General features: G+C 36.9%; 2 protein-coding genes across 2 annotated transcripts in view; both read right to left on the bottom strand.

The window, feature by feature from the left end:
* Positions 1-1,653: 1,653 nt before the first annotated feature.
* The window catches only part of LOC134826534 (kinesin-like protein KIF23), a 50,328-nt gene continuing 29,289 nt past the window's right edge, over positions 1,654-22,692 (bottom strand). Inside the window, exons 18-19 of the mRNA XM_063838927.1 lie at positions 2,779-2,831; positions 1,654-2,628 (exon numbers count right to left, since the gene is read on the bottom strand). Coding sequence (XP_063694997.1) covers positions 2,622-2,628; positions 2,779-2,831 — 60 coding nt within the window. The 3' untranslated portion in view covers positions 1,654-2,621. The remainder of the gene's footprint in view (positions 2,629-2,778; positions 2,832-22,692) is intronic.
* LOC134826539 (DDB1- and CUL4-associated factor 12-like) lies at positions 11,154-17,129 on the bottom strand. The gene is made up of 7 exons (XM_063838934.1): positions 16,681-17,129; positions 16,226-16,490; positions 15,246-15,406; positions 13,973-14,044; positions 13,590-13,768; positions 13,338-13,476; positions 11,154-12,793 (listed from the first exon to the last, which is right to left on the bottom strand). The coding sequence occupies exons 1-7, from the start codon at positions 16,891-16,893 to the stop codon at positions 12,623-12,625; spliced, it is 1,200 nt and encodes a 399-aa protein (XP_063695004.1). The 5' UTR covers positions 16,894-17,129; the 3' UTR covers positions 11,154-12,622.

Here is a 22,692-nt window from a genome sequence, read left to right as displayed (position 1 = left end):
GTATTGATATTGATTATATTGATATTGTTATTATTGAACGAAGCTAACTCTAGACATAGTTAATACTACTTCTTTTAAGAAAGGGACTTGGAGTATAAACGACCAAGTTTGCATAAATTTCTACCCAACCAAGAACTCAGGAGGCAAAGGTGGGTGCGTAAACTTTTGGTCTGCACTCTCCGATCCTGTATCACCCTGGATTCTTCTCGACGTATCATTGTAAAAGTTATATACCTTTTAGTCAATCTCTTGCTATTCCAAGTCCCCTAAGATATCTGATCTAAAGTTCGTGCTAGTTATATATATATGAAATATATTTTTGTCTGCTTTAATTGATACTAAATAAAATTGTTGTTTTCTTGAAATTGTTGTTTTCTTTGTGAACGAACAATATACAGCCTATAATATGTATTAAAAGCCCAGATTTCCATTCAAATACTACATACTAGCAAGTGCATAGTGCTATTGTAGCGCGATGCGTTACTGGACCGCGCTGCGCACTCAATTATGCTTCTCGCAACAACAACCTCGATAGATCGGCGAAATGTTTGTAGGTTGTTACAACCTACCATGTACCAGGACGCGCGCCGAGTTGGACTTGTCGACGGTCCCCAATATATGGAACAAATATTTTACGAGTATCACCCGTTAACGAAATGTGCTATTGGGCCTCACCGAGCTGCGAAGAATTGGTTTCGTCAATTAAATATTACTATAGGTCCTTAAAATACAAACTCGATTATTTATTTTTTAAACTAGTACAATATCAAATATAGTATTATATAAAATTTCTAAATTATCCCTACACATTTGCAAATAATTAAAATTGTGTAACTTAAATTATTTCGGAATAACAACTATTGTGTTATTATACTCAATAAAGTAATTATCACTTTTGTATCAACCAGGTGTATCATACGTTGTATGATCATACGTTGTATGACCCGCCGCGCACGAGTGCGCGGCTCCTCCTGTATCTTGCTCTAACCAGAGCCCTCTCGCTTGCAGTAGCGCGCGACCGCTTGTTGTGAAACAAGCGCGTCACGCAGTACGTGTATACACATGGCTATGTGAATCCTGTATCGTAGAAACTCTACAGGTGAAAAATTCTACAACTCGTCAACTCTACTAATAGTGAAGCGACAGTGGGGGTCACCACGTGATACAAATATATTCTTCATAGCTCGGCGAGGCCGCAGTAGCGCATCGCCGATCTAACGAATGGCTGTTGCGAGAAGTAAAGGATTGTTGGATGCGCGGCAAAGTCAAAAGTATGAAGTAGCGCATCGCGCGCGTTTGAACAGGTGATACTCGTAAAATATTTATTTCAAATATTAGACCGTCAACGAGTCCAACTCGGCGCGCGTCTTGGTAGGTTATTAACCTACAATGTACAAATCGCGCTACAACCAATAACTAGCCTGGGGCGGGGCCGTCTTAGTGTTTTTCCACGTTGTGTACCTCTTTTCGCGCGCAAAAAGTGGTATAGAAAGTTACGTGTATCAACCAAACACTATAATATAAAGCACTGTGCGTGCTCGAGGGATCTGACTACATGTCGCTAGGAACCATGATCTTACCTAGCTTGCTTCTCACACTGCATGAAAAGAGCGCCGCGCCTGCACTGTTAATCATAATCAAGCAGCTTAAATTCTGATTCAACAAATACATTTTCAGTTCCAACAAATTAGACAACTAATTAGGTCGTGAGGACTCAACAACAAACAACAATATTTAACTTCGGAGATGACAATTAATATTATATTCAAACTTGTGTGTTATGGCAAAAACATTTCAGGGTTGCCCGTGATCTTCCTGTTAATGTTATTAAAATCAGTTTTGATACCAACACTGCAATTACTTTAAAAGTATAACGAAAGCACTTGTCAAATTTTTATCAAATTCTACCTCTGACCTCATCGCACAAGAAGCTTTAAGTTTAACTCATTCAGATTCTGGCACCATAGTAGCAAGTAGATGATAGAGATAAAGCAAATATCTAAAATAGATATCTATGATCTAAAACACTAACATTATATACACAAATAGTTCATAGGAATTTACCGAAACTGTCCTCCCAAAAATGACGTCCCAGTAAACATAAGTAATAAGTAATGGCCCAAAGGACGAAAATTTAAAATACAATTGTTAGCAAGAGTTTACCTGATTTTCAAAACCTTTTGATATAAAAGAGATTCATACCAATTAAATTCTAATTTCAGTCACGATTGTAGCACGAGTGATTTTGACTTTAGTCCAAACTCCGAATATAAGTTAATCTGATAATTCATGCCAATGCAAATAGTCGTAGCTATTGAATAAAAACAATAATACAGTTAATGCTGCAATATAATGGGTTATCCCCTGAATTTATCTGCATAGCATGTCGTTAAAAATATCGCAACTAAAAACAAAAATTGGCAAAACACAATTACAATACAAAATATTTAACAGTCTTAAACCCCAACACAAGACTAATTGGTCATGTCATCAAATAGTCCAATAGGAAATTTCTTATCTCATCTAAAATCTCTGGGAAAAGAGCGGGAGTAGGTTTCACGATTTTCAGGAAGCGTTTGTTCTGCACGTTACAATTACTGCAGGTGTTATCTCTTTTCTGTTCACCGGCTGTGAGAGGAGCTAGTTAAATTTTAGAGACAAAAAATAAAATTTGGGAGACACTCAAGTTGATCTGATCAATCTACAAATTTAAAAATCGACGAAGTGAAATTAAAGTTGCACAATGCAAGATTAGGGAAGATTATGTACAATACTTACGCATGCGTAGGAGGCTTTGTTTTGGCAGTGGGGATGCCAACTCCAACGGCACACTGAAGGAAACGGACTTTATAATAAATCTGAACTCTCCGTAAAATGAAAGAGGTATCGTATTGTGAGGTATCAAATTCAAACGAGAAGTATTTCTCATCATAAAGGGTTGGGGGGGGGGGGGGGGCAACCATATTAAAGTATATTAAAATGTAGGATTTTTCCCGATTTTGACCCGGGGATATACTTTAATATACTTTAATATATCCCTATCTCCTTGGAGGCCTACTTCAAAAATTGTTGCCCAAAATAAGCTTGAAATGCAATTATTAATCTATTCCAAAAAGTTCTTGAAAAAATATTGAAAACTGATGGAGTTATTTCAATTTTAATGAAGTCATTTTGGCTAGTATTCCGAACCGAGATATTATGTGCAATTTTCCCAATTTTGTTCATGGAGGTCTTTTTACTTAGTATCCACTATATTCAACAAACACTGAGTTATATCTTTCACATAGAGTTAGTCTCATTAAAAAATATTGAAATTTTATCGAATTTGGTCAAAAGCGAATTTGGGCAAAAGCGTATGCCCAAATATGGGCATATTTTTTAAAGCTCATAGCTCAGCCAACTTTTGACCAATCTGGATGGAAATTCATGTACTAGTCCTAAAACAGGCTTATCTTGCAAACAGCAAATATGAGTGAAAAATATAGTTCATCATGTAAATCTTAACGAAGAATAGAAATCTTCTAATTGTAGGTATATTAAAGTATATTAAAATGTAGGATTTTTCCCGATTTTGACCCGGGGATATACTTTAATATACTTTAATATGGTTGCCCCCCCCCCCCCAACTCTGGTCTAAACAGCGGTGAACCACCTTATTGTCCACAAAAAAGTAAAAAATAAGAATATAATTAGGTAGTTTTTAAGTCATGACATATGATATTCAATTTTGCGTCGAAGTACAAGTAAAACAGTAAGCACTAAGCACGGCCTTATTTGGGGGGGGGGGGGGGGGGGGGGGGGGGGGGGCCAACCATATTAAAGTATATTAAAATGTAGGTTTTTTTCCAACTTTGACCCGGGGATATACTTTAATATACTTTAATATGGTTGGCCCCCCCCCCCCCCCCCCCCCCCTTATTTGTTTATTCTTTTTGACCTCCATTACCTCTACACTCTACACTCTACACGTCGCACCTCTAACAACCAACAAGCAACAGTCACCAAGCTCATAACGACCCAATACAATAATAATCATTTAAAAACCAACTGATACTATAGAAGTTACAGCTTTACAGATTTAAAAGTGGAAAACAGCAAATTTCACGGTGAAATTATGTTATTTACATTTTTAGACAATTTTTTGTACCAAATTTATTAAAATCGCGATCGGAGAGAAAAACATTATGTGCCATCTTTTGGTGCTTATTACCAGAGCAGAAGGTATTTTTATGTTCTGATATAAGTGGTCACCGGACCTGCATCGGATGTTTATTTGTCGTTCTTATATCCCCATTGGACACCTTGTTAACTGTTATGTATGAATAAGCCAAGCAAGAGTTTTCCAAATGAAATAGCTTTGCCTAAAATTGACAAGATAAAAAATAAATCTGACTAACACCATTCTACAGATATGACTACGTCAAAAGGGCCTCGGCCTCAGTTGGATGTTCCTAAAATGAAGCTGAACATGAAGATAATACTCGTCTTCCTGTTTCAGCTACATATTTCTCAAGAGAGTGCTGTCGAGATACCTGAAGAGATGACACCAAAAGCAGTCTCCATCTGGGCTGTTCAAGAGCGAAACCATTTTGCGAAGAGGGAAGCCATCACCAACGAATGTCCCGGGTGTTATCCATACGCATACTATTACGGAGGCTATTGCTGTAAGACGAACAAGGAAAATAATGGTGTAAGCGGAGCAGGGTGCGATGGGAGTGAGCTAGAAAAAGATAGCACGTGTTGTGAAGGAAACAGTTTTATCCAGTGTACAGGAGGGAACTGTGTCAACAACCAGCAAATACATAGGCAACCGAATCGATGCACAATAACCCATCCTTATGCTTACTTTAACGGAGGTTATTGCTGCTAGACGAACAAGGAAAAGAATGATGGGAGTGGAGCTGGGTGCAATGGGAGTGAGCTAGAAAAAGATAGCACGTGTTGTGAAGGAGATGTGTTTACCCAGTGTCCTTGTGGGACGTGTGAAAACTACCAGAAAGCAGAAGGTAGGTAAATAAGAGTCTTCCTGGCTCAGAGCAATAATGCACGGCTCAGAGCAATAATGCACGGCTCAGAGCAATAATGCACGGCTCAGAGCAATAGTTCGCGGCTCAGAGCAGTAGTTCGTGGCTCAGAGCAACAGTTCGTGGCTCAGAGCAATAGTTCGTGGCTCAGAGCAACAGTTCGTGGCTCAGAGCAATAGTTCGTAAGTTCGTGGTTCAGAGCAATAGTTCGTGGCTGAGAGCAATAGTTCGTGGCTGAGAGCAATAGTTCGTGGCTGAGAGCAATAGTTCGTGGCTGAGAGCAATAGTTCGTGGCTCAGAGCAACCTGCAACAGTTCTCGGCTCAGAGCAATAGTTCGAGGCTCAGGGCAATAGTTCGTGGCTCTGAGCAATGGTTCGTGGCTCAGAGCAATGGTTCGTGGCTCAGAGCAATAGTGCACGGCTCAGAGCAAAAGTGCGCGGCACTATCAGTAGGCAAAAGTAAAACGTTTACCTTATCACGTATTATCCCTATTATAAGCGTATTTGTCGAAATCGCCGGGTTTTCGCCGGATCTTCCGGTCTTCGTTGAGCCTTCGCCAAATAAAATGTTTACCTTACTTCAGATATCAATTTCAGCTGCCTGGTGATACAGGTTGAAAACAATAAGCGGAAAAGAATTTAAATATGATTATAAAAACTAAATTAATATAGCTGAGGACACGTAAAGTTTATTATTTATAATTATAGTTTATACAAAATTCATCCAAGTGTTTAATAATTGATAATAAAACTAAACACGAAATGTGCATCACTACATAACATACGGCACAATAACAATGCTCATGTCACCACAGTTAAAATAAATACGGTTACTAGAAAATGAAATCTACAGTTGCTGGGATAACCACGGTTACTGTAGACTCACGAAGGAATTTCTTGCTCGGCTCAGGGCGTCAAATAATCCATATGTTTGTGAACCGGACTCTCCATCAATCTTCAGACGTTACTATGGTTACTACAATTCACCCAATTACAATTGACCTTGATAAATAACGATAACATCTAAGTCTAATTTGGTGACCTAAGTCTAAAAAACTGATAAAAACAAAAACTGTTTAATTCAGGACTAAGGAAGGGTCTACAATATGAAACATGTCCCAGTCGACTGTATTTAAATACAATGTACAGTAAAACCCCGATTTACCGCGCCCCGATTTACTATTTTCTTTTTCTCAAAATTCACTATTTTTTGAAAGATGTTTTTTTGACAATTTTGATCCTTTTTTTTTGACAGTTTGGTCAGAATGTTTCGACAATTTGAATTTTTGGTTCTAACACCATTTACGAGCTGAAATTGACTACAAAGAAGGGTCATTTTTTGGTCAATTTTCCCGGTTGCTGGGGAGATTTTGTCAAGTTTAAAATATAGTATTATAGATAATTACTAGTTGAAAACATTTAAAAGGTACCACCAAATTGTTACCATAATAAGGTACAATTATTGTTATGATAATAATAAAGAAGCTACGACTATAACTACTAGTTATATATAACCAATATTTGAATATGTCCCATAATAATTATTAAAATCGTTCCTTTATCTCCTTAAGACGCAGATGACGACGAGCTCGACGCCCACTATCACTAAGGTGATCAATATTGCAGCAAAAGGATCGAGGAATGCAGCTAGAGATGTGCCCACCACGGCTCCAATCACTCCTGAGGCTAAAGTCACAGCACTTCCCAACTCAAATCCAGAATTTCCGTAGTAGTCGTAATCATATAAAAGTATTCTAGTTTCTGTAGACTGTATAGAGTAACATAATTTTGCCAATCCGAGAAGGATCACTGAAGCTACGATACCAGGTTTTGCCAGTACAAAACCGTAACTCAGAGCCATCATGGCTGTGATTGTAGATTGCAGGGTCAAGAACTTTACACGACTCCATAGAAAATACCCTAGTGGTCGCCCTACGAGGTTGGTTGCACCAGTTACTGCCGCTAGAATCAGGAAATCGTCACCTTGCACCACTTCCTCGCAATTTCCATTTTCGGTATCGTGAACAAGATCTTTCTTATAGCTTCTCATCAACCACGGAACAAGAATAATGCATCCGAACCCAGAGCACATGCTGGAGAAAAGAAATAGACTTGCTTTGAAGACTCTTATGGTATAATTAGAATTCGGGATATTTTGTGGCATTTTGTCGACGAGTCCGTCAGATTCGGTTGGAACAGTATAAATCTCTACCACAGACTCGTTATCTCCTTCTTCTACTCCATCGGGCTTTTCATTGAGAAACAAGTGAATAATGATGATTGGAGGAACAAAAAGTGGGATAGAAGTCAGCAGAACGAAGACTCTCCAGTTCACGATGTCTAGAATCATCCATCCTAGTAACGACACCCAAGTTCCTCCAACTGCGAAACCAAGTGTTGAAAGAAAACAGCTTTGAGTATGAACTTCTTTAGAAGAAACGAGCTTGGCGAGGGATATCCCGATTGCACAAAAGTTCAATCCAACGCAGATACCGATCAAAGCTCTAGAGAGGAGGAGGGTGTAATAGTTGGGAACCACTGCACATAAGATAGCAAAGCCAATGGACAGATAGTGACAAGAGCATTGTAAATCTTTCTCCTAATTTTTTTGAAATCGGGACTGAAATCATAGTTGCGATTGCCCAAAACAGAAACATAATCACAGCTAGGATTCCTTCTTGAAAGTCCGATAGACCAAGTTCACATGATACTGTCTGAGTAATGACTCCAGGGAGAAAAGCTTCAACACCATCACCAATATTTATCAGCACTGCCAGCGAGGCTAGAAGGTAATCCTGTTTAGTCCATAAGTGGGACCTTGAGGAATCACAAGCGGAGGTGGAAAAAGATTTCATGGCTACATCCTTTACGTCGGACATTATATTACAGGATGCTTCTTTCCTAAATAATATTTCTGAGTGAAAACGCATTAGCTGCTTGAACCGGTTTATTAAAGATATTATGGCCGTTTATTAAAGATATTATGGCCGATATAAAGCATACAAGCGAATAGAAAGGACAAATCATCTTTAACAACATTTACATGAATAATCAATATAACTGATCAGCTGGTATTAAATTAGCGTGTACGCTGTATTAAACAAGCGAATTAGTAGCTCCATGAGGATCGAGGGTTATTTTGCTTATAAGTATTAAGACAATAGTGTTTAGGCGTCGTGAACAGTATTTAACAGGAGATATACTCAATCTACTGCAGACTAAATAGCTCTCTTCAAAACGTGTCATTTCTCCAGATGAATAGTCCTCAATGTCAGCTTATATGAACGAATATTAATATTCATTGAGAAAGAATGATGTTTAAGATCATCAGTTGAGTTTCACTAAATTATCATCCAAGCTTGTTAAGGTCTGAGGAGGTAATAACCTGTGTTGATCTGCTAATAATGGCTAAAAGCAACGAGCTGGCATTGAGGACTATTCATCTGGAGGAGTGATACTTTTTGAATAGAGCTGTTCAGTCTGCAGTAGAGGAGGTATTTAGCTCTCATGGAAGACATTTTTAGTCCAGAATAGGAGCGTTTGGACTGGCGAGTTAACTACAGAGGCATTCTTGTAATCTTATAATCGGAGCTTTCATTGCGAAATTATTATGTCTCAGATAACCAGTTTAGTTTGACTAAACTATCGTCCATTATCTTACTATATATAAAGCGAGACGATATATATATGTATATATCGATGGATGGATCCGTCCCATTTTACTGACACCACGGCATCAACTTTAACGCGACTTTCCGCAAAAACCGTAAAAGATATACAACTGAAACTTTTGTTGAGTGGGTCAAATGCTTTAGTGGCCTTCAAATCAGCATGAAAAATAAAAATTGGCCAAGGAATAAGAATTTTAGTGCCCAAAATTTAGACTCCCAAGTGGTGTCAAAAACGCGAATTAAATAGGTAATAATTATTTGGGGGGGGGGGGGGGGGGGGGGGGGGGGTGGGGGCAACCATACTAAAGTATATTAAAATGTAGGATTTTTCCCGATTTTGACCCGGGGATATACTTTAATATACCTACAATATACTTTAATATATCCCTATCTCCTTGGAGGCCTACATCAAAAATTGTTGCCCAAAATAAGCTTGAAATGCAATTCTTAATCGATTCAAAAAAGTTCTTGAAAAAATATTGAAAACTGATGGAGTTATTTCAATTTTAATGAAGTCATTTTGGCTAGTATTCCGAACCGAGATATTATGTGCAATTTTCCCAATTTTGTTCATGGAGGTCTTTTTACTTAGTATCCACTATATTCAACAAACACTGAGTTATATCTTTCACATAGAGTTAGTCTCATTAAAAAATATTGAAATTTCATCGAATTTGGGCAAAAGCGAATTTGGGTTATTTAATGAAAAATTTTTAACGTTAAATTGTGTGGCTGTGTTGTCTGTGACATCGTTTCCAAGTGGGGATACATGTTTATTTTTAATTAATTTATCATAAGAACAGGTCCAGCTTATATTAATTGAATTTTATGCAGATCGTCTGTGAAAACTGTTCATTTCAAGGCTGGATACTGATTGAAAAAAGCCTCTTCGGAAGCTCTTCGGACGCCGGGCTTGTCCTCGACGATTCTCCTAAACCATCTTTTGGTTTCTGCGGGAGAGGACAAGGACAAAGATTGCATTATTATTTTTAATTAGTCAACCGAATTGAGATCCAGAGATAAGTTATGGCGTCCATTCTTAGGACCACTAATCAGCTCTTTATCAGCATAAAGGAAAACTCAAACCGCCAGATTAATTCACTTTAATTCCTTCATTTGTTTTAGGTCAATGAAACTGCATACATAACAAGCATGGACATTTCTCGAAATACTTGCGAAAAAAAAAGGATGTATACTTTGGAAGTACAAAGAATTTTTTTTTCTCCTGGGCGACCCTATAAAAAAAATATCTTCGCATTTTGCTATTGGCGTTTTTATAAAACTGATAAATGAGCTCCTGATCAACGATACTTCATCGTTTTTAGCTCCCAATCCTTCAGAACTGGTAAGAAATTGAGTTTTAGAGTTGCTTTTAAAGGGTTCTAAAACTTAACTCACTTCAAATTTAAGCAAATATATGGCCTGATATGTGCTCAGTATTTTGTTACACGTGTATTTGTATTTGTAACACGTGTATTTTTAAGAATTGGTAATTTAACACTTGTAATTATTTTTGTAATACGTGCATGTATTGTTTTGACTAACACGTGTACTTTTCTAGAACGTGTTTTTTAAATGTCCTCCGCAAGTGACAAGCAGTCCACACGGCCAATGTTGCGTGAACTGCTGTCTGCTACGGTGATCTTATTCACACAAAAGGAATAAACTAAGAATAATGTTCATTTATTTATCATACTGTGCTATGTTTTCACGTATTTGATTTAATATCTTTATCTGCCTAAAAGAATTGTGTTATCATTAAGTCATCAAGCTTCGTAAACTCGACATTTTCAATAGCTGTGGGCTAAACAAGTTTTCGCCATATTTCAGTCACCGTTAATCTTGTTATCATTATATCTGGTGGTTTTTTAACCGAACCAATGCATCATATTCCAGTCCCGCCAAATTGTGACAAATACTGGCAAATTTTTAAAAATTTTCTAATTTGCCGCAGACGCGATTACTGAAACCTTATGAAAGCTTTCGGCGCAGCTGACATTGTCATGCTTTCAGGCGCGCGACGTTTCAGGCGCGCGACGTTTCAGGCGCGCTACGTTTCAATTTCACTCGTAGGTGGGCACACCAGTGTAAGGGCCCTTTACATCTGTTCGGCATTTTTATTTCAAGCATGACGCAAGTTCCATTGTCAATTGTTGATCGTTACTGTCACCAATATGTAACCCTGTAATTAGGTCCTTATTATATTAACAAGATTTCAAAGTCCTTAACAACAAACAATGCGTCAATGCGCGGCTTACAAATACATGTAATTTACATATAAGCCGCGCATTATTAAGGACCTTAACAGGGTTACATCTAGGTGACAGTTTGCCCAATATATAATACACAATAAATGATAAATCCTATTCCCATTCGACTGATTTTGTTTTCGGATTAAGCAGATTTTAGCCCGATTTTTCGAACCTTTCATCAGTGAAAAATGAAACTTCTGTTATTCGATACAATTTGTAACATTCACTGAAGAAACATATAGAAATAATGATATTAACAAGGATTAAATATCGCTCAAATTCAAGCTGACAAACAATAAGGCGATAAGTTATATTTGGGAAAATGTTTTGTTACACACAACAATTCTTGAACTGTGTATAAATAAAATTGTACAAGTTTATACCTACCCAAAAATAAAACACTTTCATATCATAATTTAATGTGTTGGGTATTTTATGTTTATTAAGAATCGAAAAACAGTAAGAATCCAAATAAATATATCATTTGCCCGGTCTTTAATCAGAATCATTTGACGACCCTGAGAAAACATCATCAAATCACGCTCTTCAATACAAAATATCGTACACTAAAAAGTCGCATTTGGTTTACCATCTACTAGTTGATTCCTGAAGCAGATACTCAATGATTACTATACTTAAAACCAACTAACATAACGGAAGAAAAGCTGCACAAATGGTACATAAAATTGAGAACTGACATCAAGAGCCACCAAATTCTTCTTCAAGCGAATCGGTCTCTTATTCCAGCTCGCAAGATATTGTTTCAGGCAGGTTTTCAAAATACGCAGACTTCAACTGGAAATACACAGAACTCTAAACAGCAAGTTCTCCTCTAACGTGCTTGCTGAATTGATTGAGTGAAAACTACCGCATATCTTGATATTAGACCAATGTGTATTTGTGATAGGCTCCTTCTTAGATTTCCTTCAAAACCAAAATAAAGGTAACCTGAACAAATTCGTTTACTCTTTTTTTCCACTGCTAGGTTCATCTCCATTCTCCATATTATTGTTATCAATATCCAATATCTTGAGAGTATACACGCGCTTTACTGAACGTCGTACATTTCGACTTTCTTTTCAGTTACAAAATCGCCCACAAGTTCTCTATCACGTTATAATCCTGTTGCAGTTTAACCTAGGTTTTACAGGTCATTCTAAACGTGGGTTTTAAGAATTGTACCAACTACCCAGATGATTATATTATCAATGAACAGGTCGACCCGAAGGTACCAGCACTGAAGCAGTGTTCCACCGCCAAAACATCTAGTTTATTAAAATCCCAAATGTAGGTTTACATAATTAGTTACAAGCCGTAAAGAGCATCAAAAAATTTCCCAAATTTATAGAAAAACCGAATCATTAATTAAGGTCTGACACTTGACTAAAACTGAACTATGAAACTTTTTCTCCGTTCAATTTTGTACGCTTACACTTTATCGGTCTTAAGTTGTCCGGACAAAAGCGTTGCCGGCTTTTTTCAGACTCACCTGTTTGCCAAATTCTTATTTTCGCCTCTTAACACCAGATAATACTGGACCAATTTAGAACCGGTACATCCAAATTCCGAACTAAAATGCATGGACAAACTCAAGTTAGATACTAGGACCGTAGAACCAAGGGCCGGTAATTGCGAATGGAATATCACAGTTCACTATGTATTCAGTAAATACAGTCTACTCCCAGATCGAGGCGTAGTTACCGATAAGTTCTAAAGGTAATGGACCTCCGGCTGCGAAAAGTCGGAGTCCCGAATCATCGTAGCAGTGAGTCATAATGCTGATGACATCTGATGTTGAGGGAGGGTAAAATGAGTAGCGGTGCATGTGCCAGTCCATATTTTCTGCCTGAAACATTATAAAGTTTAGACTCTGAAGTTATTGGTAATAAAACTGATTTGTTTACTTTGTTAGCTGCCATGGGCTTGATAAAATGTTTATCCATTTGAACTGATTCGACCACACAATAACTGATTCGACCACATAAGTGATGCCATTCAGCCTACCAATGAAGTTGCAGCGTATGTTTCATCATACAAAATTTGCAACAGATATACTAGTGAACAATGCGTGTTCTATTAATAGGTATGTAGGCTTTGGAAAGACGTAAACAAGACGTAAACAAATGTCATCTGACCTGAGCCGCGCACTAAATTTTCCAAAAATAATACAGTAGATGTTCACAGGAGTGCATTTTTGACGCAGTTAGACAGTTCGCGTGTTACGTTACACAAGCATTCAAATTATTTTCATAACACCGAGACCTTGATAACGCTGTCTCACTGAAGTTTATCACCCATGAGTCATGACCCAGTCACACCAATTTTATTAACACAATTAAATGATATAAACACAACTCTATCAACAAAGCAATGATACCAAAAGAACTTACAACATATCCCTGCTTGAGTTTTCGTTTGACTGGATTTTCGTCGTGATCGGTTACATATTTTCGATTTCTGACGTCGTAGAACATAAGGCTGGTTTTACATGCCCCTATTGTAATGATGTCTCCTTGAAACGATAACGACCTGCAAAATTACATTTAGTTGGTATTCCACACATTCCATTCTATCATAAACTACACCAAATTCTTGAAAAGAAGGCGAAGTTAAATACCAATACTTTCAAAGATATAACATACCTAATGCCTTGAGCGGGTTCGAGGATTTTAACTGAAGTAATATCGGTTGTATTGGGATCTCGATCATCGATAAGCATGAGATGGGAGAGGCTGCCAACAGCAAATAGAGGGCTGCTGTCATGTCCTGATATCACTATATTCTCCTCCTTTTGAGGCAATGTTATCACTCTTTTCTGCAGCTGAAAAAGTCTCCTTAATAAGTACAATGATGGCGGATCTCAGATTTATCAGTTTATATTTTCCAAATGGGTGATTTTCCAAATAGGTGATCGTATTCGCGATAAGAGACGGATCACATCAAGAAAAAGATAAGAGGGTGGTAGGATTACATAGATGTGAAATCTCAGGTCACAGCCCAATTAAATAATTAATTAAGTTATTACCGGTTGCCTGATGTCCACAAAACAGACTTTAGCGTCGTATTTACCAGCTCCATATCCTATAGTCCCCAATCTCTAAAAATGGAATTTATGCGTTACATTCCACGTGGCATATGCCAATGTAGTTCAATTATAACTGTACACGTCACTGTGGCGAAATTTGACCTGGAGTTGTCCACCATCAACTTGCCGTTAAGGCGGAATTTATAACCAGGAATTTTCGCAAACTGTTCACCACAGTGTCAATTAAATTCTTTGATTAGCTCCCAATGATTGTACTTGTATTTTAATCATATAAACATGATTAAAAAGTACAATATATGCGATATAATAATCCTAGCCATAATATGATGATAGTCTCGATCTTTAATAACTAGTTTCAATGTATTCTGCATGTCCAATCATAGATTTAAACGGCTTCAATATGCTATTATACTATCACGCAAGGAAGCTTCTGGAAAATTCCATGAATTTCGCTGATAGCATGCACTTAAGTTGCAAATAATCAACTCAACAGTCAACAGTCAAACCATGTATATCATATTTGAAACATGTGTTCAAATTAGATTTGCAATATGACCTTATACTAAGTTAATAAATCACGTTGAAACCTGGAACCACTTAGCCGACCTACAATTGCAGGAAGAGCAGCTGAGTAGGACTAAAAATAGATCTCCAGCGCACGTGACAGCGCACGTGACGTAAGCAGTGTGTACACTGTACACTGTACATGAAACTATATACTTAACTAATTGACCTGAATGTGCTCACTACAGTACACGAGTGTAATAATCCAGACAGATCTAATGTTATTGAAACACTCTAGGCACAACTATTTATAGTGCAGAGCTATTTTCCTTTGTTTAATATCTCAACATGTGTTGTTATATTTCGGGCTCATTCAATTAAAGTCAATAATAAACCCTGATTTAACCCTGAATAGCGTCATTATACCATGGCCAGGACGTTGTTGCGCCACAAATTATAATATTGAATAGAAGACAGAAGTGCATAATAACGGGCCACTGGTACACTCTTTAAATTAACGTTGTACAACATGATACCTACACCAGAAACATAATGTACAATGAGACTTATCACCCGCAAATATTCAGTACTCTAACCTAAAATATGGCAGTTTTAGTGCTTCCACAAATGGGTATGTATACCAAATTTTCATCATAATTTTGTCCACCACAACATGCCATACATATTTCTCATTTCTACTTCATTCTTAATTCGTACAAGTTAAACTTGTATAATAACAAATAGTTACCTCACAGGTGGGATTGTAGTGTGTATCTCGTATCCGGATAATACCCTCAGTTCTCAGTATCTCGATAGGTGTTTTCCGGTACATTCCACATTCTTCTTCATATGTTGAGAAGCCATCAACGTCGAATATGGTCCACAAACACACGTTACCATCCCGTGCACCTGGTTAGAAGGGAATCTTTTAAATACATTTTATTCAAAACTTTTTATATACTTGACTCTAAATCTTGGCGAGTCAACATCGCATATTAAATGTATTTAGTGCGAATGACGCCAGCATATGTTTCCTGGATCATACATTAAATAATGTAGTGTATTATTGCAGTTTATATGATAGAAACACCTCATAGTTGAACCATACAATGCGAGTATATTATTGGAAATGAAAACGCGCCCATCGCACACCACCAATTTCACTATTTACCCTATTTCTCTATTTATAGGATCACTAAATCGAATTCTGCTTAAAATACATCCTGTGTTTCCTTGTCTGTAACTAGCTTCAAAACAGCAAGACAATTATCTTACAATTATCTAATCAAAAGAGCAGATCTTGGTCACAGTTACTTCAATATTGGTGATTGGAGGAAAACATTTGGAATGCGACCAAATTACTACACAGGTCATTTTCCTTGGATGTCCGTGTAGTGTCCGGTTGTTAAAGAAATAATGCACTTAAATTAACATGCATTCACAAACCGCAAACGGAACATCCACCTTTTAGCTAAGTCATTTATGAGCTGCACAACTTTATTACTACTACTTTTCATTGTCGAAAGCTAAAATTCATCTGTAGATGTGTGAGGCTGATCTTTCGACAGTTAAACCCGATTTACTGCAGAGTTTGGGGAAAGGGAAACAGTCCCAGTAAATCGGTTTGTTTTTTATTAAGTATGTTTGGAGGAAAGGAGGAAAGGAAATGGCCACGTTAAATCAGGGTTTTACAGTTTTACTTGCTGGACAAATAAAGACAACACTAACCAGTACAAAGCATGAAGTCGTTGATCCACGATATTCCGAAGAGCCAGCTTTGGTGAAACTCTCCGACAGCGTACGGCTGATAATCTGGCAGGGAGTACAGTGCTAAATCGTTGACATTTTGACCTCCAGTAGCCATGAAGGATTTGCTGGGGTTGAGAGCGATAGCGTGTATCCCGGCAGTCTGGTCTGGTACTTCCCGCGGGTAAGGTGATCTCATTAATGGTATCTCTCGTTTTGATCCATTCTGCACATTAATTTCTAACAACTGAAATCATCGATAGTTATAACAGAATTATAAGTAGTATAAGTTAGAAGAACAGGCAGTTCTAGACAATAAAAACTTGCTGAAGCAATATGAAATTCTGATGTATTGTCAGTCAATGCAATTATTTAAGTTCAGCAGTGTGCTGTGTTAGTTAGAGGAATGTATCGTTTTGTTGAATGTTTACACTTACACGATTACATTTGGTGCCCACAACCACATGGTCAGTGTCCACCCAAACAGAAGCAAATATCTTATTGTAAGTGTTGGGCACTTCGATACATCTCTCAGTCAGGTAGCTGCAGTTCCGGGACTTGGCTATTATTTGCTTGCGATGGTTGTAGGGTATAGGTCTCTTACTGTCCCTGTTGTACAGGTGCCCGATAATGTTTTCCATTTTTCCCATCTTGCCGGTCGTATGTTTCCATTCTATCTTGATAAACTCACATGATAACTTTCAGTTCCATTCTATTCAAGGGTTGAAGATTAGAAAAATGTAGATTTAAAAAGATTTGTTTTAGATGCCACAATGATAGAAAACTACTGGTTCAAATAATGAACAAAGAAGGCACAGCCAAATTGTACCCAATATTGTAGTCCACATACTGAGGCAAAACTGTATGTAACAGTTCTACTGTTGTTAAGTAAGTGACAGAGAAAGGGCTAGATAAACTGGATAGACTATAAGTTCGCTAGGTAATTCTAGTACCGTTCATCAGATATTTGTAAATATCTGAAAACTGAGACTGTGTCAAGATCATAAACCTGTTTTCATTTCTCCAGATCGATCACCTGAAGATCAAGCTATTCGTCAACAGATAGCCAAAGTAGCCAAAGTAGACAAAAATAAACATTATTATATCAGAAGTGAAGTGGTAATTTTTTTTGTGAGAATAAGATATTAAAGTGAGTGATATATAATAATGAGTGATAAGCAGCGCATGTGTGATACAATTTTTATGTCAAATAAAGTACTTTGGTTCTTACATTTTTTACTATCACATTCACAAATTGAGTACCTAGTTTTTTGAGTATGTTGTAAGGCTTCTTCGACATCGGCAATCTTTATTTTAATTTTGAGTGTTGATGTAAGCAGGATAAACATACTGTATTTTATTTCATTTCAATTATAATGTATACAAGGTAATATTTATTCAAATTGTATTTGATTGTATTTGACTTTTTATCATGTTATAGTTTGATGCTACTTTGCATAGATGTGTGATAATGTAATGTCGAATACATTTTGCTCCACTTTCCTTTACTTTTTTTAACAATAGTTTTATCCGGTTTATCAAGTTTTCAATCATGAACAATAATCATAGCTACATTAGAATAATAATAATAATAATTCTACATTAGAGAATCATCAAGGAACTACAATGTTGAGTGTCGACCCTTGGCACATATCCAAAAGAGGGATGTCGGTATCTTGAAGAAGTGTCTCAACAGGGAAGATCTTGGTACCCTCAATCCACTACCGTACCTGTACCTTCAATATGGCAGGAAACCAGGGCTCATGCTGCTACTGAGATAAAGCAGAGGATGGGGCTTCTTTGGGATCTAACAAATAAAGTTTTTTAAATAATTATATACAACCACTAAAGAATATTTCCTCAAGTTTACTTCTAGTTAACTAATTCGTGGTTTAAGCTCTTATTTTATTTATGAAAGGAATGTAAAATAAAACTTATTGTTTCATTGAAAAGGAAAACAAATTTTTTTTAGGAAAACAAATTTAAATTTTGGTATTTACGGGTATCGGCCTTACAAAATGACAGGCCTCACAAAATGACAGTCGACATAGACCATGCTGTAGCTTAGGTTCCCTATACATTGAACCCTATTCCTTTTACTGTATGAAAGAAAAAGCATTAATTAACACTTCCCAAGGAATGATAATGACATAAAATCTATATTTCTTACATAAATTTGGACGTTTTTGCTGTTCAGTCATTGCCCCGCCTAACTGTTAACCAGAATGGAGACCAAAGTTTTGAATTTAACCCCAGGAAACCAGGTACTACCATGACTTATGTCAATCAAAGACTACTCTGGTTAAATAAAAAAACTGATTTAGTGACTTTGGTAGGAAAAATGACAAAAAAACGACCTAGCCTCACAAAATGACAGTGTTATGCCTCACAAAATGACAGTTTTATTTTATGATACAAAGATGGCATATTTATATTGGATGCACCTTGTCTAATCATTGGTATTCTAAAACCCAGTAAGCTTATGATGAGCCTATATGTGTTCGTTTGATCATCAATTTTGATAAAAATGCCTCACAAAATGACACCGAAAGCCTTACAAAATGACAGTGTTTCAGATTGAATTACTTTCATCATCTAAAATGGATCAGAAACAGTCAATACAAGAAGGAGTTAAATATAATCATAATCTGACAGTTAACAATCAAGTAAGCATTACAAAAGTGCAGCTCTGATATCAAAACGTTTTAAAAATATTTCAAAACTCAACGAAATAAAGCTTCTATTTTGTGAAAGCAGAGAGTAATACATGTCAAACGTTAACTAAACACTGAAAAGTGATCTATCCAGGCATAGAACATATCAAATAGAACCAAATACTGTGTTCAAGTATGAAAACAAAAAATGATTTTTACGCCTCACAAAATGACATTTTTTCAATTTTTTCAAAGTATAAAAAATGTTCCTTTTTTAATATATTCTGGTAAAAACAGAACTGGTATAATATAAACAACATATATATCTAACAGTAAGACACGTGAAAGAATAATGAAACTTTTTCCCAAATCGGATTTGGAGTGATGCCGTTTTGGGTTGTCATTTTGTAAGGCACAATCTCACGCAAAGTTGCCCAACTTTTTCCAACCATCCTTTTTCCTGTAAAAGCTATTCTAATCTTCAATATATTATATTTATCTAACTGTCCTAGGTGAAATCAAATTTCTATAGGCTGCTGTTAAAAAATGACAGCTGTAACGAAATTGTCATTTTGTAAGGCATGTTTTTTTGGAAGATTTCAAAGATGACAATTTTTATCGCAAAATTTACGGTTATTTAATGAAATCAACCCCCGGGAAGAAAAATATACTTGTTGAACTACCTATCTGGATAATAAAACATGAACAAAACTCATTTTTGTGCATTTCAGAGCCATCTCCTTTTTCATGTCATTTTGTAAGGCCGATACCCGTATTAATAACAATCAAAACATATCATATCATAAAAATAAAGCTGCGCGTTGGTTGACTGCCTCAGTAAGGTGAATAATATAAGCTCGAAGGTGCCCTGCGCATTTACAGAACCTCATGCGGCGATCACATGATCATGAGGACCTGTGAGCGCCAAGTTTAATTTAAAGTTTTTAGAAATCATAAATCACTACGAGTTACTCATGCTTTTTTAATTTTTATAGGAGTGTAGATTGTCAGGTATTTCATTCATTCAAAACTTATTGTTTCATTGAACACATCCTAAGGCAGTCCAACACTGACCCGGCGCACTGGTGAGTGGTGTTGGAATGTCCACTTAGGTACCTAACCTGATTGGCCAAAGTAGCAGAGTTTCATGTATATATTGAATTGAGCATTCTCAGCTGAAAATTGGGAACTCCCTGTACATGCATATTGTAGTATAGTACTATGTTAACAGTACACTACATTGATGTACTAAAGGAGTACCACAAGAAGATGTTGATCTTTTGGTAGGACCCATCTTCATACAACCGAGGAGATATGAAAACGTTTTGAACAGTATACAGATAATTCCAGCAATGGTAATTGTCTAGCTATAAGGATAGACACCCTCGAAAAATGAATAAACCAATACAATGGATTAGAAGTTATAAAAATGGCACACATTTTGAAAACTCGAGGAAATATTGCACAGATGTGTTGATTTTTACAAAAACAAAAAAAAGGGGGGGGGGGGGACCCCCAACCCATGTAGCTGAGACACCTCACAGCAAGTAGACCAAAGTGGCTCTTGCTTGTGATCGGTGAATCAACTACCAGCCGAAGCGGTGGGTTAGGAGTCCCCCCTGGGATCATTTCGTCCGTAAAATTGTATACAATATAAAATAGTACAGTAAAATATCTACAAAATTTACGTAAGCAAATCTACCTGACCAAAAATGTTTCGAACAGTATACAGATAATTTAAGCAATGGTAATTGTCTAGCTATAAGGATAGACACCCTCGAAAAATGAATGTGTTGATTCTCACCAAATACAAGTTTCACCACTCATCTTCCTCAAAATCTAAGCTCTCCGCCCAAATCAGTCATAACATGAGGGAAGAATTCGTGAATACCTCCTCGCCAAAACTTAAATTCTGTTATCCAATTAAACATGATTTTGAACCAGAGGCACATCTACGAATGATCAAAATAGCTGATGTTTGAAAAAGCTTGACAAGGTTTCGTATCACATATCAGCTGCCACAGCACAACCTCTACGTCGAAAGGGACAGATACGAACCCCCCCCCCCCCCCCCCCCCCCCTTGTATATACAGTGTACTAAGAGAAGAACGTTGGAGCACTTACTGCTTTTTAGCAAAGGGCTCAAGCCTATTGAGGACGAAAATCACGTATTAATAGACTGTTTCCTTTACTCCTCAGTAAAGCAAAAAATTAAACTTCCATCCCCAAAACATCACTGACCTAGTAAAGCGCCCGGTCTGCTCTCCAACAAAACTCTACAGCCTAACAAATTTACTGCCACAACAAGAGCAATCCATTCAGTTCTTTTTTGCTTGAATTTTAACTTCAAGCAATTGCTTAGAAACGTCCATTAGCTTGATAAAACTGAGAACCAAAGCACTATTAATACAAGCACAGGCAGCTGACTTAAAAGATACTTGGACTCCAAACAATTTTAAATTGCAGTAATCAAATCTAATTGCAGCGGCACACACTTACTATTACTATCATGATTGTACTATAGACAGAAAATCTTTCAAATCGATTTTGGGCGCTTTTTAAACATTTGTTGTAATGTTTTTAGATAAGTTAAATATCTAAATCTATAAAATTTTTTATCGGAATGAATTAATTGATATTTAATAATTTATTCGGTAGGTTTATCTGGTATTGATATTGATTATATTGATATTGTTATTATTGAACGAAGCTAACTCTAGACATAGTTAATACTACTTCTTTTAAGAAAGGGACTTGGAGTATAAACGACCAAGTTTGCATAAATTTCTACCCAACCAAGAACTCAGGAGGCAAAGGTGGGTGCGTAAACTTTTGGTCTGCACTCTCCGATCCTGTATCACCCTGGATTCTTCTCGACGTATCTTTGTAAAAGTTATATACCTTTTAGTCAATCTCTTGCTACTCCAAGTCCCCTAAGATATCTGATCTAAAGTTCGTGCTAGTTATATATATATGAAATATATTTTTGTCTGCTTTAATTGATAATAAATAAAATTGTTGTTTTCTTGAAATTGTTGTTTTCTTTGTGAACGAACAATATACAGCCTATAATATGTATTAAAAGCCCAGATTTCCATTCAAATACTACATACTAGCAAGTGCATAGTGCTATTGTAGCGCGATGCGTTACTGGACCGCGCTGCGCACTCAATTATGCTTCTCGCAACAACAACCTCGATAGATCGGCGAAATGTTTGTAGGTTGTTACAACCTACCATGTACCAGGACGCGCGCCGAGTTGGACTCGTCGACGGTCCCCAATATATGGAACAACTATTTTACGAGTATCACCCGTTAACGAAATGTGCTATTGGGCCTCACCGAGCTGCGAAGAATTGGTTTCGTCAATTAAATATTACTATAGGTCCTTAAAATACAAACTCGATTTATTTATTTTTTAAACTAGTACAATATCAAATATAGTATTATATAAAATTTCTAAATTATCCCTACACATTTGCAAATAATTAAAATTGTGTAACTTAAATTATTTCGGAATAACAACTATTGTGTTGTTATACTCAATAAAGTAATTATCACTTTTGTATCAACCAGGTGTATCTTATCATACGTTGTATGACCCGCCGCGCACGAGTGCGCGCGGCTCCTCCTGTATCTTGCTCTAACCAGAGCCCTCTCGCTTGCAGTAGCGCGCGACCGCTTGTTGTGAAACAAGCGCGTCACGCAGTACGCGTATACACATGGCTATGTGAATCCTGTATCGTAGAAACTCTACAGGTGAAAAATTCTACAACTCGTCAACTCTACTATAGT

Source organism: Bolinopsis microptera, chromosome 2 (genome assembly GCF_026151205.1).
Source record: "Bolinopsis microptera isolate Bmic1 chromosome 2, MBARI_Bmic_1.0, whole genome shotgun sequence".
Lineage (NCBI taxonomy): Eukaryota > Metazoa > Ctenophora > Tentaculata > Lobata > Bolinopsidae > Bolinopsis > Bolinopsis microptera.
This window is presented reverse-complemented; position numbering and strand designations above follow the sequence as displayed.